Source organism: Stomoxys calcitrans, chromosome 3, assembly GCF_963082655.1.
Source record: "Stomoxys calcitrans chromosome 3, idStoCalc2.1, whole genome shotgun sequence".
Lineage (NCBI taxonomy): Eukaryota > Metazoa > Arthropoda > Insecta > Diptera > Muscidae > Stomoxys > Stomoxys calcitrans.
This window is the reverse complement of record NC_081554.1, coordinates 43,784,215-43,802,588: the sequence shown is the minus strand read 5'-3', so window position 1 is coordinate 43,802,588 and position 18,374 is coordinate 43,784,215. Positions and strand designations below refer to the sequence as shown.

Here is an 18,374-nt window from a genome sequence, read left to right as displayed (position 1 = left end):
CTCCTTAAATGGTAAAACTTTCGGCAATGATGAGGCTATAAAATCGCCCATTGTTCGGTTTTTTGCAGATAAAGGCCAGAAGTTTTATGAGCGTGGAATACTAAATTTGCCAGGAAGATGGCAAAAAGTTATCGAACAAAATGGCAATTATATATTTGATTAAAGTTCATTCTAAGTTCTATTAAAAATGCATTTACTTTCTTTTAAAAAATCCGCAATTACTTTTTAGGCAACCCAATACTTGTTTCGTTCTACTGATGTGCATCATAGTATGTTGTCTTCTTTGTCTCTCTCTCTTCCAGGCCGAACATATTAGACATAAGGCCACAGAGTAAATAGGCTGCAACCTAGGTTTATATTCGCACGTCTGTTAATCCAAAACTATAAATTAAAAAACCGATATGGACAAAAAGTAAGGGAGTATTTCCATCTGATCTAACAAATTTAAATGGCTGGAAGATACAGCCAATTGTAAGGCTATTGAGTTAAATTCCTACTAAGGTGGCTACCTCATATTGAATGCCAGAAAATGTATCTCTGCTTGAAGTTATACTGCTTCTGAGTTAATAAAGTTGCAAACCACATGACCCTTACTGTACTTATGATTCTGCATATTAAATACAACGAGAACTAAGTTATCTAACACTTCTTGTATGAGGCCATCTATTAAGCGCATTTATAAAAAAAAATTTAAATGAAAAATGACTGATCAAAGAAAAATAAATTTTTGTTAATTCTAATTCTATTTGCCTTTTTTGGAAATTTTAAAAATCATTTCTATTTATTTATGTACACCCATTTTAAAAATATATGTATGTCTTACCTGAACTCAATATATTCGATTCGGAATTACCATGATGGCCTGGGGAGGGAGAACCACCATGTATATTATGATGTTCTGTAGCCAGTGATTCGCTATCTTCAAAAGTAACTGCATCTTGAACGGTTAACAAGAGTCCACCCAATAACATGTGAGTGTTTTGGGCATCGGTTTCCACTTGCAAGGCATTCATTAGAATATTGATTAAGCGTGGCTTCAACTGTATGAATGTGACAATTCTAAAGACAAAACGAATTTTTGTTAAGTTTAGAAAAATTCAACTTTAAGAGAAACTTACTTTTCCGATGTTTCATTGGTTAAATCTCTAATGGGCAGAGTTTGAAAATGCAAAGGTAAAGTTAAAATCGAGAGCAATATCTGTATGGCCGAACGCCTCAGTTCGGTTTTATTAAATTGCATAGCTTGTGTTTTTATCTTCAGATCTTTGGCGGGTAAAACAATTTCCAAGGCCGCAATGAAGGAGGGCAACAAAACATGTATGCCATCCAAGTCCAAACGAAATAGATCTGCAGAATTTAGCAAAATACTGGCCAGGGTTTCATCACACTCTTTGGATTCGGTAATTTTCAGGCACTGCTGCAGAGCCATATAAAATCGAGCCAAATACACTGGTAGAATTTCCTCGCCGGTCTTTTTGGCACAAAAAATTTTGCACAAAGTGCCAATGGCTTCAGCTCGACCAGACTCATATTTGTCAATGGTCAAGGTGGGTGGCAAACTCGAGGGATCATTTAAAGAATTTGGCTGCGATAAGGATATGCTACCCTTACGATTCTCCATAATCATCGAGGAGGGCCTTTTACTGGCCTCTGAAGCTTGTTCTTAAAGGAAGAAAAGAATTTGAATAAATAAATTTAATTTTCCTAGGGGTTTTCATGCTTACTTTTTGTATTCATTAGCCAGGCATCACCCCCTATATGGGCAGCCTCAAATAACCATTCGCCAAACAGATGTAAAATGCTATTACACTTGGGCCTTGCCGCTGCCAATGGTGGTCTGTGTTCTGAGCCCAAAGATGGCATGGCTAAAAATGAAAAACCAAAATCATAAGTAAAATAAAAATTCACTAAGCTTTCACATCAAACAATTACACACAGTTTAAACTACTGCTGGATGGTGGTCCAGAGGTGGGAGTTAGTGGTGCTGGTGCTGCGCTTGTTGAAGATCTTGATGTAGTTAAGCCAATGAGAGAGGATTTGCTTAAGCCTAAAAATGAATACCAACAATAAATTAAAATCACGAAACATGCAAACAATAAGAATAGTGATTGTATTAAGCTTTGAAACATTGAGAAAAATGATTTTATATGCAGCCATAGGAGAAGGTATTCGCAAAGAAAGACATTGAAAGCTATGTGGTTGTATTTATTCGAATAATTTTTTTCTATATTTAATTATAACTCACAATTGAGTTTAATAAACCCCTTTTGTGTTAATTAATTATTTTTCCGCCTGCATGTTGTTTCACTTGTAAACAGTTGAATACTTCTGAATGCCAAAGCCACCATTCCAATAAAAATGAATCACAAGTATTGAAAATCCAACTCTGCCAACTCTGAGAACCTTTACTCTACATATGCAAATGTGCGTGTACGCTTTTAACCATTTTGATAAGTCAACACTGATCTACCTCTCTATTCAATATCAGTCATTATTAAGCACATTCGAATTAACAGATTGCCAATAAGAGAAATTATGAAGAACCTCGTCGAGAAAGACGACTATGGGACTTGTTTTTTAATTGTTTCCAAATAAAGCATATCAAACACATCAATAAAAAAAAGCCGGTTACCGGAGAACGATTGATAAATGGAAAATAGTAAAGAAACAGCAATCGCTTCAAAGTGATTCTTCAATTACTTTAAAACAATTAACAGAATTATGTTAAACAAGTAAAAGCGTGCCAAGTTCGGCCGGGCCGAATCTTATATACCCTCTACCATGGATCGCATATGTCGAGTTCTTTTCCCGGAATCTCTTTTTAGGCCAACAAAGGATAAAAGAAAATAATTGCTATGCTATTGGAGCTTTATCAAGTTATGGTCCGATTCGAACCTACATCGAATTGAATGTTGGAGACCATAGTAGAAGTCATTTTGTAAAATTTCAGCTAACTCGAATAAGAATTGAGTCTTTTAGGTGCTCAAGAAGTAAAATAGGGAGATCGGTTTATATGGGAGCTGTATCAGGCTATAGACCGATTCAGATCATATTTGACACATATATTGCAGGTCATAGAAGAAGCCGTTGTACAAAATTTCTGCCAAATTGGATAATAATTGCGCCCTCTAGAGACTCAGGAACTCAAGGCCCCAGATCGGTTTATATGGCAGCTATGTCAGGCTATGGACTGATTTCAGCCATACTTAGCACAGTTGTTGGAAGCCATAAAAAAACACCTCATGCAATATTTCAGACAAATCGAATAAGAATTGAGTCCTATAGTGGCTCAAGAAGTCAAGATCCAGCTATTGGTTGCCCAAAAAGTAATTGCGGATTTTTCATATAGTCGGCGTTGACAAATTTTTTCAACGGCTTGTGACTCTGTAATTGCATTCTTTCTTCTGTCAGTTATCAGCTGTTACTTTTAGCTTGCTTTAGAAAAAAAAGTGCGCGAAATTTTGTTTACATTTGTTTGTTTGGCGTCAATTTTAATATGGAGCCCACAAAGGAGCATTTTCGTCATATTTTACTTTATTATTTCCGTAAAGGAAAAAACGCGGTGCAGGTTGCCAAAAAGGTACGAGATGTGTATGGTGATAAAGCCTAAAAAAGGAAGACAGTGTCAAAATTGGTTTCGCAATACCGTTCTGGAGATTTTTCACTTAAAGATGAGCCACGTTTAGGTCGGCCAAATGAAGTTGATGATGACCAAATCAAAGCATTAATCGCATTGGATCGTCATGTAACTGAGCGTGAGATAGGAGAGAAGTTAAATATACCAAAATCAACCGTTCATTATTACATAAAAAGTCTTGGACTGGTGAAAAAGCTTGATATTTGGGTAGCACATGTATTGAAAGAAATTCATTTAACAAACCGAATCAACGCTTGTGATATGCACCTTAAACGCACGCAATGAATTCGATCCGTTTTTAAAACGAATCATAACTGGAGATGAAAAATGGATTGTTTACAACAACGTTAGTCGAAAACGATCATGGTCCAAGCATGGTAAACCAGCTCAAACCACTTCAAAGGCTGATATCCACCAAAAGAAGGTTATGCTGTCTGTTTGTTGGGATTGGAAGGGTGTGGTATATTTTGAGCTGCTTCCAAGGAACCAAACGATTAATTCGGATGTTTTCTCTCAACAATTGGACAAATTGAATACAGCCATCAAGGAGAAGCGACCAGAATTGGTCAATCGTAAAGGTGTCATATTCCACCAGGACAACGCTAGACCGCACACATCTTTGGTCACTCGCCAAAAACTGAGTGAGCTTGGCTGGGAACTTTTGATGCATCCACCATATAGCCCTGACCATGCACCATCAGACTACCATTTATTTCGATCTTTGCAGAACTCCTTAAATGGTAAAACTTTCGGCAATGATGAGGCTATAAAATCACACTTGGTTCAGTTTTTTGCAGATAAAGGCCAGAAGTTCTATGAGCGTGGAATACTAAATTTGCCAGGAAGATGGCAAAAGGTTATCGAACAAAATGGCAAATTATTAAGTTTTATTAAAAATGCATTTACTTTCTTTTAAAAAATCCGCAATTACTTTTTAGGCAACCCAATATATACTTTATAGGGTCGGAATTGGATATATCGATGTGTTGCAAAGGGAATGACAAAATGAATATACCCCCATCCTTCGGTGGTGGGTATAAAAAGAGGCACCTTATCACTGCAGTGTGTATGAAGGAGGTGTTGGAATGATTATGATATAATGTCATTACGACGATTGGACGATTGATCTTCTCAGACAGCCAGGAAGCCATTAAATCCCTGGAAAACGTATTTCTAAACACAAAAACCGCCCTCGACTGTCGCAGATCTCTCAACGAGATGGCTGAACAGTTCAAATTCACCTGTTCACGGAGGAGCTTGCGAGACTAGGAACTAGGCCTCCGTGAGACTAGGAACTATCCTACACATTCCAGGGATACTGGGATTTGTGGGTATGCCTCTAGCGACTTGTAAGCTAAGTTATCAGGACCAGTCCCGAAAGACTACGAATGATAGGTGGTCACAGAGAGGGGGCTATGAGCATTCCAAAACTATGTGGCCTTATCTAGACTTGAAGAGGTCTACCGCTTTGCTGTCATTGGCTAGAACAGACGTCTCGAATGTTCGACTGTCGCAAATCTCTCAACAAGATGGCTGAACAGTTCAAATTCACCTGTTCAAGGAGGAGCTTGCGAGACTAGGAACTATCCTACACATTCCATGGATACTAGGATTTGTGGGTATGCCTCTAGCGACATGTAAGATAAGTTATCAGGACCAGTCCCGAAAGACTACGAATGATAGGTGGTCACAGGGAGGTGGCTGTGAGCATTTCAAAACTATGTGGCCTAATCTTGACTTGAAGAGGTCTACCGCTTTGCTGTCATTGGCTAGAACAGACGTCTCGACTGTTCGACTGTCGCAGATCTCTCAACGAGATGGCTGAACAGTTCAAATTCACCTGCTCACGGGCGAGCTAGGAACTACCCTACACATTCCAGGGATACTGGAATCTGTGGGTATGCCTCTAGCGACTTGTAAGCTAAGTTTTCAGGGCCAGTCCCAAAAGACAACGAATGGTAGATGGTCACAGAGAGGGGGCTATGAGCATTCCAAAACTATTTGGCCTTATCTAGACTTGAAGAGGTCTACCGTTTGCTGTCATTGGCTAGAACAGACGTCTCAGCCATTGTGTCCGTCATGACAAGTCACTGTGTAATCGGAAAACATGCTGACAGACTGAAGGTTGCCAGCAACTACTTTTACAGAAAAATTTAAATAAATTTAAATAAATTTACTAAGTTAAATCATAATACCACATATACGACTAACACTTCAACAGAAAATTCGCCATGATTTGATCAAGCACAATTTAATTCCACCATGCTGGTCACTTCACTTCACTTTGGTGACCATTACTTTTTGATCTTAATGTTAAACTGCGACTTTCGCTTAAAATTTTCAATTTTCGTTGTATTTAAGTTTTTAACGCTTTGAAATGTCGCCTCTCTGTTTAAGCACAATAGGAAAAAACTTTAATTGAATTAATATTCATGTAAAAAGCAATAATTTTAATTTTTCTGTGGGTAATTATTGTTACGCTTCAAATGATATCAAAATGCAACCAAAATTAATCACATTCAAAACCATTTGAACTAATTACGATTACCTTCTCCCCCTGTTGTTTGGCTGTTTATCTAAAACAATAAAAAAATACAAAGGAACAAAGTGTGAACGCAGAAAAAAAAATATTGTTTGATAAAAAAAAAAACGTTCATATTTGAGGGGCGTCAATTGTGTTTAAGATAAATAAGGCAACGCTTCGAATTGATCATAAAGTTGAAAAAAAATGGCAACAATGGGAATATTTGAAACTACAAATCAAAAAAGTTGTACAAGTATAAGGAATTAATTTCATTTAAAATCGAGCTGTTAAACAAAAGTTAATTACAGAAAAATCTTATAAAGCCGAAAACACAGAACAAACCTTAAAAGTAAAATTAAAACAGAATTTACAAAAAATGTAGGGCCATAAAAATTAGTCCACTAAAATTCAATTAGGCTATTGTAATGGAAAGGAAAAAATTAAGGGTAAGATATTAAAATAACATTGAGCAAAAATAAAATTATATTATGGGGTGCAATACTCGAGTAGCCAAAAAAAAAAAAATGTAAAAAATATGCCAAAAATTAGTTAACTATTAAAGTACTGCCAATATCGCACCCTTTTGTTGTGTCAAATTGGGGGCTACACTAAAACTTTTAGCCAAACGCCTTTGCAATGGTGGCGTTGGTGAATGCGGTAAATTCTGCTGGTACTGATGCAGCTGTTGTTGATCTTGACCACCACCACCACTGGCACTAGCAGAGGGCAAACCAAATGATATTGAGCCCAAAACTCCAGCCGATTGACTGCCGCTAGCCGGCGTTGAGGTATTAGCTTGCATTGCATTGGCCATGGCTGTTCCCAATGTCAGAGGTGGTACATTGCTGCTGCTGCTGCTGGCCGTAACAGTATTATGATGATGATTGTGATGATGATGATGACCCATTAGAGCATTTAGGGCTGAACTAGCTGATCCACTTATGAAACTATGTAAATGGGATTGTGTATGTTGTTGTTGTTGTTGTTGCTGATGCTGATGATGCGGCTGTTGAGCCATTGCCAAACTATTCGATGTTGTCTGTTGTTGGCTGTTTGCTGCATTACTACTGTTTAAGTGTATACTAATACTGCCATGATGATGAAAGAAACTATGATGATGATGATGCGATGGATTACCCGTGCCAGTATTGCTCATTGTAGCTTCATTTAAGGCAAATCGTATATCCATCAAATTAGTTATACCATCTTCGGCTGAGCGCTGAGGTGCTACATAAATGCCTAGTTTTTCGGTTTTTTTATTTTTAAGAATTTAATTTTATAGTACATTTAAATAAGTGGTAAAAATCGTATAAAAAGATATGAAGTGATAAAATGTTGTTGAAAAATAATTTATTTGTTTTATGATAAATGTAATTGTGATTTATACTAAAAGACAAAGTTAATAGTTACTTAGTAGCTAGTCACTTTTAGTTTATTGTTGCAGATAATGAAAAAAAAAAACAACTAAAAGTGCTTAAAGTTTGGTTGGGCCGAATCTTACACACGCTCCACCATGGATCGCATGTGACAAGCTCTTGAATGATATTTTCAAATACAGTTGAACCTCGATTATCCGGGCCTCTATTAACCGATTACCACTGTAAACCGGCATGCTGTGCTTTTGGTTTTGAATCTGTATTAACCGTGGTTTACCTCTATTATCCGTGCTTCAATAATGCTCTCTCTCTATTAACCGTGCTTACCTCTATTATCCGTGCACCATACACATGATTGATATAAAATTCTGGATTGCGGATTTTGCCTATGAACATTCCACTAAGGAACAGGGGCAAACTTCTCAAATATCAATGAGTGCAGTCCGATACAAGTTTAAGCTCAATGATAAGGGACCTCCCTTTTATAGCCGAGTTCGAACGGCGTGCCGCAGTGCGACACCTCTTTGGAGAGAAGTTTTACATGACATAGTACCTCACAAATGTTGCCAGCATTAGGAGGGGAAAACCACCGCTGAAAAAATTTTTTGATGGTCTCGCCAGGATTCGAACCCAAGCGTGCAGCATCATAGGCGGACATGCTAACCTCTGCGCTGAATGTTCAAGTAATGACCTCCCAAATTAGAGAGAGTGCAATGTTGATGTCACATCCTGTGCTATTGTATATAATCTGATGCCATAATTCATACGGCTAACAAAAGCGAAGAATACGAGTGATTGGGAATTTCGAAAAATCAAACAAGGACCCAGAAACCCTGCATTAGCTCAAGCAATAGAGGCATACAGTGTTCTATTGGAAATTTTGAAAACAATAGTAGCCCAGCAATAGCCCAGATACATACATAAACAATGAAATTTTAAAAGAACCTCTTTTAACTGTGTTTTCGATTTTCCGTGCTAAGGTCGGTCCCGAGCGAACCGGATAAGGTTCAACTGTATGAATATGGGAGGTTCAACTGTATGTATACGGGAGCTTTATTAAGTGATCGGCCGATATGGACCGAAATTGTCATGGCAATTAAAAGTAATTGCGCCCTCTAGAGGCTCAAGAAATCAAATCGGGAGATCGGTTTATACTACAGCCAAGGAGAGGAGCCCGGGCCTCTGCAAAATTTCAATAAATATCCTGTAAACGGAAAATTTCAATAAAATACTCTCTAGAGACAAAATTTGGCTTAGGACCGGGACCCTCAAAATTAGTTTTCTTAAGACAAAACGTCAAAAAAAAATTTAAGGAATTTTTGAGATTTTTGACATGTTTTCTACACACAAAATGATATTTTTTAGTAAAAAAATTCCAAGAGACATAAATTCAATGAAATTTTCGCTTAAAGAATTTCAATTTTAAAAGACAAAACCAGTAAGGAAAGGCAAAAGTCCTGCGGTGCAGACTGTACAATACCCTACACCTACCCTATCAGTCCAATTCTGAAAATTGCCTGGGAATAAATACACAGGGAATTAATTTTTCCCTCGAAGAAAATACTCCCATTCTGATTAAATATGGAGATGAAAAATTTGGGAGAGGGAAATTGGAATTTTCGAAAACAGCTGTTTTGAATCAGCTGTTTTATTTTGACTAAACATTTGACTACTAATTTTTGGAAAATGAACGTAGAATGGAATAATAACCAAAAAGAAAATACAAAGGTTGTTCAAATAGTTTACAAACATATTTAGTTTTGTTTTTGTAATGTTTGTTTGACTTTTATTTTAACAGTGCACAATTATGGCCTACAGCTTGTCACAATCAGTGTTGCCACTCAAGAAAATTATTTCCTACCATAATTTAAGAAAAATCCTACCAAACCCGAACAACATCTACCGAATGTTCTACAATTAAAAAATGCATTATATGTTTTTATACCCTCCACCGAAGAGTTAGCCATTCTGCCATTCCATTTGCACCCATTATACCGATCTCCCGATAAGAAATCTTGAGTTCATGAAGTCGTATTTTTGCCCCGATTTCAATTAACAAACCTGCCGATTTAAGTTTTTGAGCCCAGAAATGTGCTTTCCTACCCATTTTCCCCATTATAGTGAGTTGCATGAATCCTTCAAGATCTGAGTATAGACAAGATCTGGGTGCATGTAGCTACCACGTAGCCCTGTTTTCCGATTGAAGGCATTTTTTATAAAAACAATTGAATTCCTTATTTTTTTATCCTAACTCCCTTCCATATGTTTGGAGAAAATTTTTCCAAATTTTATCGTCTCATTCTCCCTTTTATTCCGATTCAGAATACCTACTTTTTCCCTGGGGATATTTCCCTTTTTCGAAGTTTGTTTGGGATAAGGGAAAAGGAGAAGCAGGAGAAAAACTCCCAGGAAATTGTTATTCAGAATAGGGGAAAAGGGAGTAGGGAAAAATCATCCCGCCCTTGTGTAAAAACACACCAAAAACAACAACAACAATCCCATGGCAGTCGGTTGTACGAACCGGATTGACCCGATGGATTCCTTCATCGGCAAGGGCTGCCGCCTCAGTGTACAAAACACTTCTACAACAACAACTCGTTTGGGCATAATTCCAATTTTTAAGGGCCCAAGGGCTGCCGCCTCAGTGTACAAAACACTTCTACAATAACAACTCGTTTGGGCATAATTCCAATTTTAGAGGGCCCAATTTTACCATTTTGACATACATGATGAATTACCTAAGGATAGAAAAAGTACCATGTCCCAAGACAAAAACATGTAGTGTAATAGGGACTTAAATTGGGCAACCATTGGATTGATAGTTATCCTGGTGGTAAATGCCAACTAAAAACACATGATCTTAAACGCACATAGACAACGAAAAGGAAACAGATAAACAAATTTTTTAACTTTTTCTGCAACAATAAACTTATTTATAATATAATATTTATACAACTAATAACACCTATTATGATATTAAATTCGCCTTATGAAACTAATTCTGTATCACGAAATGAATATTTGAACAACGAAGAATTTTTATCAACTATGAACTTTTGAATAACTGCTTGTAATCTCATTGCTCATTGAAAATATCGTTAACACTTTGATGGGCACTTATACATTACAATATTCAAAAAAAGACGTACAACTTACCCAAGAAAGCATCTACTTGATTTGATATACCCTTTATGGCCTTTAGGAAAATCAAAGGAAGAGCCTGAAGGCAAGGATGTTGATATGTTTCAGTGCCTTTGTCATGTATCAAAGCCCATTGCACAAAGTGTGATGATTTGCTTATAATATGGGGTGAACATAAAGCAGTTGGATTACCAATGGTACGCAAAAACCTATACCAAGTCTGGGCAACGCAATCGTTTGTCATGCCGGCTGGTATAAGTTGGGCATCTTCGTCAGCTAAAACGAATAAGGTATAGGTACAAACATTTTAGACGTTTTCAAGTCAAATTGATGATCCGATTACTTACAAATTTTCAATTCTGGAAAAGCTGAACCATATGTAAACTCCAATAGACGTGCTGTTAGCGCCAAGCTTACACGATTCCATTGATCCACCAAAGCCACGCGATGCCTCCACATAGCACATGATTCTTGCAATGTCTTCCATAGTGAGGGTGAGGGAAAACAACGCACGCATGACAGCAGCCAAACTTCGAAAAGCACTTGTAAGACTCTCTCACACAATTGATCGCCTACATCATCTTTGATTGTAGGTGGTGCTAGTAAAATTTCATTTATAGCCAAAAGAAATAACAACAAAGACTCCCAGGTCTCCCTATCAATTGTTTGGGATATTTGTGCGGTCTGTTGCAGGGTCCTTAGAACACGATGACATAATACCGCCTGCCGATTTATAGTGTCAATGCCTTGAAAAATAAGATTAACCAAGATTATTTATCCATGGGACACTGAAATCTATGGCAAATATGATACAAGGGATGTTTTTAGCTTCGCAAAACCTACCAAGCTCTTTGTGATATATAAATGGTAAGACTTGAAAGGAAAATGATTGGAAATTTTGTTTAGTTTTTAGGATAATTTGTATGTACAATTTTGTTTTTGTATTTGTCTGCAGAGCTTATGTTATTGCATGGATATTAGCTGGAATGAAAATATCACTACATAGGATGAATTTAAAAGATTCCAACTTACTTTCTCCATTACGTGGCACAAACAAATTATGAAAGTGGTTTATGATTTTGCGGCAATACATGTTGGCATCTTCACATATGGGCTTGGGAACACTTATTTTCGCTTGAGGATGCAATGCAGTCATCCATTCGCAATACACATTGACACAATCCTTGATAGTCTCATGCTCCTGCAGAGGCAATGAGAGACCAAAACAAATCACATCCATACACCAGTTAACCTAAAAACAGGCAAGAATAAAATAAAATATTTCAATAAAGTTTTGAGCAACATGTCTTGTTTCGAATTCTAAAGGCAAATTAAAAAAATTTAAAAGCATTTTCAGCGAGAGTCATGCCTTTATCGCCTGAGAAAAACCAAGATATAAGCAAGAAGTTTATTATCAAAAAGTCTCATTACCCTTGCCTATGAAGGACTTCATCGGGTCAATCCGGTACTTTCAACCGGCTGCCATGGAATTGAACATTGCTAATCTTAAGACATTGCAACTATCGAACTTCCAGATTTATTTCACTCCTTACGAGCCATACGAGGCCACCGTGGCGCATAGCAAAGCATTTCCAGTTTTATTTCACTACTTACGAGCCATACGACACCGTGGCGCACATAAAAGCATGTCCGCCTATACCGCTTACCACCTGCATTCGAATTGTGGCGAGGGCATCCTAAAAACTTTCAGAGGTATTAAGCCATGTTAATATTGGGTTGCCCAAAAAGTAATTGCGGATTTTTTAAAAGAAAGTAAATGCATTTTTAATAAAACTTAGAATGAACTTTAATCAAATATACTTTTTTTACACCTTTTTTCTAAAGCAAGCTAAAAGTAACAGCTGATAACTGACAGAAGAAAGAATGCAATTACAGAGTCACAAGCTGTGAAAAAATTTGTCAACGCCGACTATATGAAAAATCCGCAATTACTTTTTGGGCAACCCAATACTTTGCCTCAAAGAGTTTTTGGCCCTCGACACGCATTTCAGACTCGGCGACAAAAAGAAGTTCCTTAAAATTGATCTGTCAATTTTATGGACATGGTGGCGAAACAGGCCGTGAAAGATTATAATCGTAGTAATTGAAGCGGCTGCATAACCCATAACCCCAGGTTAACCTCTTCCATAGTATGGCTTAAGGCGGCATAAGATCTCCAAGAACGGCATTAAGTAGGTAGGTGTTCATCGCTTCACCTACCTTATCCTAAAGAATGCTGTTTAGAATCTCCTGATTAACTACAAGATCTGGAAAATGTCATTTGTAGCGATAGCCGCTGCTATAACATCCCAGTAAATTCTGCTTCGACAGCAGTATAGCATTGTCATGACTGAACGTATCAAATCCTACGATAAGTCCAGAACTAAAAGGCTCTTCCTGTGGCATCGTAGAACCTCAGGTGAGAGCTACCGGCCGCGTCAACAGGGTGCGGATAGTTGGCCAAAACCGACTCTGATTTAAATGGGCCTGTGATGCTATACATGATAAAGCTAGTTTTTTGAACACTTGAATAACCAATGGCTATAATTTTCAGCGGCGACCGGTTCTATGGACCGGAATAAGATTGCTCACCTATGGAACTTGATAAAGATCGCTACCTTCATATACAAATGTGGCTCCCGGTACGGGATAGCTGTGAGCACCACACAAGCTGGAACATTGAGGTCCGATCTGTGTGGTGTTCATAGCTGTCACGAAAAGCTCAGGTGTGAGCTACCGGGTGCATCCACAGGTGGCGGATAGTGGAAAGCAACACACGGAGTAGCTGTAACTACAGTCGCGGACAATCAGCGGTATCGGGTGGAGAGTCTCAGTGCGAGGTCGGGTGGCACTGGCTCCTCCACAAATACTGAGTGCCTATGATGCTCGATATGGCAAGGCGAGTTATAGGCGACATTAAATAACCAATGGCCACCATGTTCCCGCGGCGATCGGTCCTTTGGACCGGAATGATTTTTCTCACCTACAGGAGCTTGACGAGGATTGCCACCCCCACATGAAAATGTGGTTACAATAACAACAACAAATGTGGCTATGGGATATAAGACTAGCTAACTGCCCAATTTACTTCGCTCTCTTTCCTATCCCACCGTGGTTTATACTTATGTGTAGTATCTTAAAACAAGTTGGGAAAGGCTAAAGTCATACGCAGCCGACTATACACGACACCATCGAGTCTACCTATTACTTGTAATAAATAGAACCTATGTCTAAATTTTGTCAGACTTTAATTGCGTATTCTTGCTGAAATATCGAATAGAAAAGCAAGATTTTTGCAATAGGACTTATATTCCGGCTACCGCATTTTTAAAGGCAAATATCGGCTAAAAAATATATATGAGAGCTACATACTCATCTAAACACTCCGTAGCCGAGTTGGAGGCCTGCTCGGATTGCCAGAGTGGTGGTCGTGGTTTCGATTCCTACCAGAGACCTTGGTCTATGGTTTCACATTAGACTTAAAATTGTCTAAGTGAGCCTGTAAAGGACTATCACTCTCATAACCTGGGTTAGGTTAGGTTGAGGGTGCAGATATTAATACGCCCCATGCCACAATGGACATACACCTAAGCCAGTAATCGGCTTGTTCTACGCTCTAAAAACTATAAAGTAGCCTCCAAAAAGAAAATTTTAAGTTAGATATTCCGTGCTACTTACAAAATCCTTAATTGTTTTCAATACCAATCCCCTAAGTTGGTTCAAGGACCTGTAAAGGACTATCACTCTCATAACCTAGGTTAGGTTAGGTTGAAAAGAGGGTGCAGATATTAATCCGCCCCATGCCACAATGGACATACACCTAAGCCAGTAATCGGCTTGTTCTACGCTCTAAAAACTATAAAGTAGCCTCCAAAAAGAAAAATTTAAGTTAGATATTCCGTGCTACTTACAAAATCCTTAATTTTTTTCAATACCAATCCCCTAAGTTGGTTCATGTCTGATATTGTGTCTCCACCTAAGTACCGGGATGGGAAAGCCGGGCAATGACAAAGGACATGCTCCAACGTCTTATCCTCTTACCCGCATGCCATACACATGCTATCAATTGCCGCACCGATTTTACATAGGTGAGCTCGTAGTACTATGTGTCTCGTTATGATACCAAGAGCTATACTCTCTCCTCCTCCTTCTTGGTTCCTTTCGGTAATAGCCTCGCCTTCTCACGATCTGGATCCCCCACAGGATTTTTGTTCTCCTACCGACCGTTTCGATGTTCCACAATGTTGCATGCGCATTCGTCACCCACTCCCTTAACTCGGACTGCGTCGGAAGGTTTCCAGTTAACTAAGTTTATTGACGGCAGTTCTCTGGCCTTCACAGCCAAATCGTCTGTCCTTTCATTCCACCTTACTCCGTTATGGCCCGGCACCCAAACTATGCGGATTTTGTCACCCTCAGAGAAGGCGTTAATCTCCTTCTTAATCTCCTTCTACACTGACCATACCGTCCTGGTTGTTATTGCCCTTTTTTCAATTTAGCTGTCGCGTAAAGATATTCACACTCGACGTCCTCGCGTTAGCACCACACCACTTAACGCATTCCGTGATCGCTGGGATCTCCGCCTGCAGGACCGTATTATGGTCAGGCAGTCTAAATCAGATCTCAGACCCTGGGTTCTCAATGTAGACCCCCAGGCCCACTCTGTCCTCTAGCTTTGATCCATCCGTTTAACATGATCTTCCAGATGGTAATACTAGGGTTCCGTCAATCCAAGACTGAGCCGATGGCAGCAGTGTCTCGCACTCAACCTCAAGGTTCATCCCAGGTATACGATGGGAAACCTCTTCCCTTCCTTCCAGGTTTCCTATCGTCGACTCGATTATATCGCGATGGTATGAGCTGCTCCCATCCACAATCCATTCTCCCAACCCCTTAAGTCTCATAGCCGCAGCGGCTGCCACAAACAGAATATGTATGTCAATGGGTCGGATATCTAGAATAGTCTCCAGAACCCCAGTGAGCGTTGTCCTCATCGATCCGCCTGTGCCAAGACAACATATTCTCTGAACCTGTTGTATGGTCCTTATGTTGCACTTTTTCTCCACAGTAGTCCACTAAACTACTGAGGCGTAAATAAGTATTGGTCTAATCACGCTCCTGTAAAGCCAGTGGACTATCCTCGAATTCATGCCCCATTTTGAGCCTACGGCCCGTCTACATAGTGTCCAACATCTGTGAGCCTTCTCAGTACGCTCCTGAATGGGCATTTCCAATTCAGTTTCCTGTCCATGATCACACATAAGTATTTGACCTTGTCGGATATCAAAATCGTCTTATTGAGGAAACGTGGTGCATTAAATTGGCCCACCTTCGTCTTCCTCGTGAACAGGCATATTTCAGTCTTTTCTGGGTTAACATTGAGACCTCTGGGTCTAGCACAGTCATATGCCATATGCAAGACCCTTTCGGCCCTTCTGCATAGCTCGTTCGGATCTCTACCTCATAGAATTATTATAACATCCCTTCTCAGACAGCATTCGTAATAGGTCATTTATGGTGGTCACCCATAGGAGTGGCGATAAAATGCTCCCCTGTGGCGTGCCCTGTGCCACTTTCTCCCTGGTCTAAGGATTGGATCAGTGTGTCGGTCCGCACATTGTTAAAAGCCCTCTCGATGTCAATGCATACCGCCAGGGTGCACGTTTTCGCATCGAAGAATTCTTCTATTTTATGCACAACCTCGTACAGGGCAGTCTCCGCCGACCTTCCCTCGACATAGGCATGCTGTTTGTATTTGGCAGTTCGTTGGATGTCCCACTCTTTATCATGGTTTCCACAATACATTCCATGGTTTTGAGTAGAAAGGGCGTAAGGCTTATGGGTCTGTAGGCCTTTGGTGTCGCATAACTTGCCTTGCCGGGCTTGGGTATAAACACCACCCTTGCCTCCTGCCAGGCATTCGGAGTATATACAAGTCCTAGGCACGCTGTCAAAATATTGGCCAGATGAGGGGCCAGATAGTCTGCTTCTCATCTAACCTAACCATACAAATGCAAATTTTGCCAATGATATTGTTGAAATTTTGCGCATTAATTGGGAAGTCAAAAAAGGCACTTCATGCCAAATTTGGAAAAGGTCGAACAAAAATTTTAAAAGGGCATATGGGATGAAAGACCTATATGGGAGCTATAACTTAATCTGAACCGATTTTTTTTAAATCAATAGCGTTTGTCCTTGGACCAGGAAAGTGAATTTTATAAAAATCGGACTACACATGCGACCTGTGCCTTGATTACAAGAATACATAGACAGACAGACGGACACAGCTAAATCAAACCACAGTGGTGTTGTAGGGTATAAATATTTTCGCAACATAAAAATGATTCAATATTTCAACTTACCTCTTCATCTTTGACCAAATGACTCGGCTCTGCATTCTGAGTAATTCCTAAGTTTGTGGCCAACTGTTTGACCACTGACGCAGTCACCTCACGAGCTGAGCTGGCTGGAAATTTGTTTAGAACACTGTGACTTTGAGCCCCACAGCTATTTGCAGCTATTTGGGCCGATAGAGAAACCCATTCACCATACATTTTGCCACAATTTATATATATTTTCGTTTTGTTTATTCCAATTTAAGTCCCACTCCCACCCAATGTGGTCGGTTCGCAAATTTGTTTATGTTTTTAGTTTGCTCTCTGTTTATAGCGGTACTTTGGATTGCAAATACAAAAACATTGGTATTTGTGGTTAAGAAAAAAAACAGAAACTGCTACTACTTTAATCACCTCTGTGACTAAAAGGCACACACATACATTCTTTCGCAAAGTGAAAATTTCTGCCACTTTAATAAAAACTCAATTTCAATCCAAATCCATAATCCACTTATAAGATTTTACATTATTTCAATAAACTGTTTTGTCTTTTGTGCTCTTCACTATTTTTTTATTGGAAATATGTAGTTTTATTCAAGAAATTGTGAAAATTTTAACACCTGTATCACGATCAAGTTACGCATACTGTTTCTTATATCTGTTTGTAAACGTCAAATGTTTTACCTTGGCGCACGGGTGTATTTTACAGTAGCTATGATAGAGATGTGAGCGTGTCTCTAATTAGTCATGTCGCGTGAATAAAATTATTTCGTAGGGAAATTATTGGGTTGCCCAGTAGTAGTAGTAGTTGCGAATTTTTTAAAGAAAGTAAATGCATTTTTAATAAGCAAGCTAAAAGTAACAGCTGATAACTGACAGAAGAAAGAATGCAATTACAGAGTCACAAGCTGTGAAAAAATTTTTCAACGCCGACTGTATGAAAAATCCGCAATTACTTTTTGGGCAACCCAATAAAAGCCATGGCTCTATCTCTGGTAAAATTCAACCGATTTCCTAAAGAGAAAAACAGATCTATTGAATTAAGTAAGACATTCATTGCAATTACACAGTGTAAGAGGGATTGGTTGTAAAACACAGTCACTTGTTTATGAGTTTATATAAATATAAACCCAGCGGGAGTGTTCAGGAGTAAAAGCTGCTTATATAATGCCTTATTTTAGGGACGGAAGACACCCCAGAGACCTTCTCTACTCCTTACAAATTTACCAAGGCATGTCTAAAAATATAAGGCCATCACTTCCCATATCCAAAAGTATGACTTACAGAAGGCTGTATGCCGAAGGAGGTTTTGAAGGTGTAGGACGATAAAAAAAACAAACAATAATGCTCTCTATCAATAT

General features: G+C 38.9%; 1 protein-coding gene across 16 annotated transcripts in view; it reads right to left on the bottom strand.

Moving 5' to 3' along the window:
* The window catches only part of LOC106091622 (ral GTPase-activating protein subunit beta), a 35,269-nt gene extending 17,605 nt beyond the window's left edge, over window positions 1-17,664 (bottom strand). For 7 of the 16 annotated variants that reach the window (XM_013258191.2, XM_013258192.2, XM_013258183.2 and 4 more), the window contains exons 1-10: window positions 17,041-17,664; window positions 11,711-11,930; window positions 11,522-11,551; window positions 11,026-11,424; window positions 10,694-10,954; window positions 6,741-7,400; window positions 1,937-2,047; window positions 1,725-1,865; window positions 1,119-1,662; window positions 824-1,059 (exon numbers count right to left, since the gene is read on the bottom strand). In XM_013258191.2, the coding sequence (XP_013113645.2) occupies window positions 824-1,059; window positions 1,119-1,662; window positions 1,725-1,865; window positions 1,937-2,047; window positions 6,741-7,400; window positions 10,694-10,954; window positions 11,026-11,424; window positions 11,522-11,551; window positions 11,711-11,930; window positions 17,041-17,232 (2,794 nt within the window). In that variant the 5' untranslated portion in view covers window positions 17,233-17,664. The remainder of the gene's footprint in view (window positions 1-823; window positions 1,060-1,118; window positions 1,663-1,724; window positions 1,866-1,936; window positions 2,048-6,740; window positions 7,401-10,693; window positions 10,955-11,025; window positions 11,425-11,521; window positions 11,552-11,710; window positions 11,931-17,040) is intronic. The other 9 variants (XM_013258186.2, XM_013258199.2, XM_013258200.2 and 6 more) reach the window with 6 other exon arrangements.
* Between the last annotated feature and the right edge of the window lie 710 nt (window positions 17,665-18,374).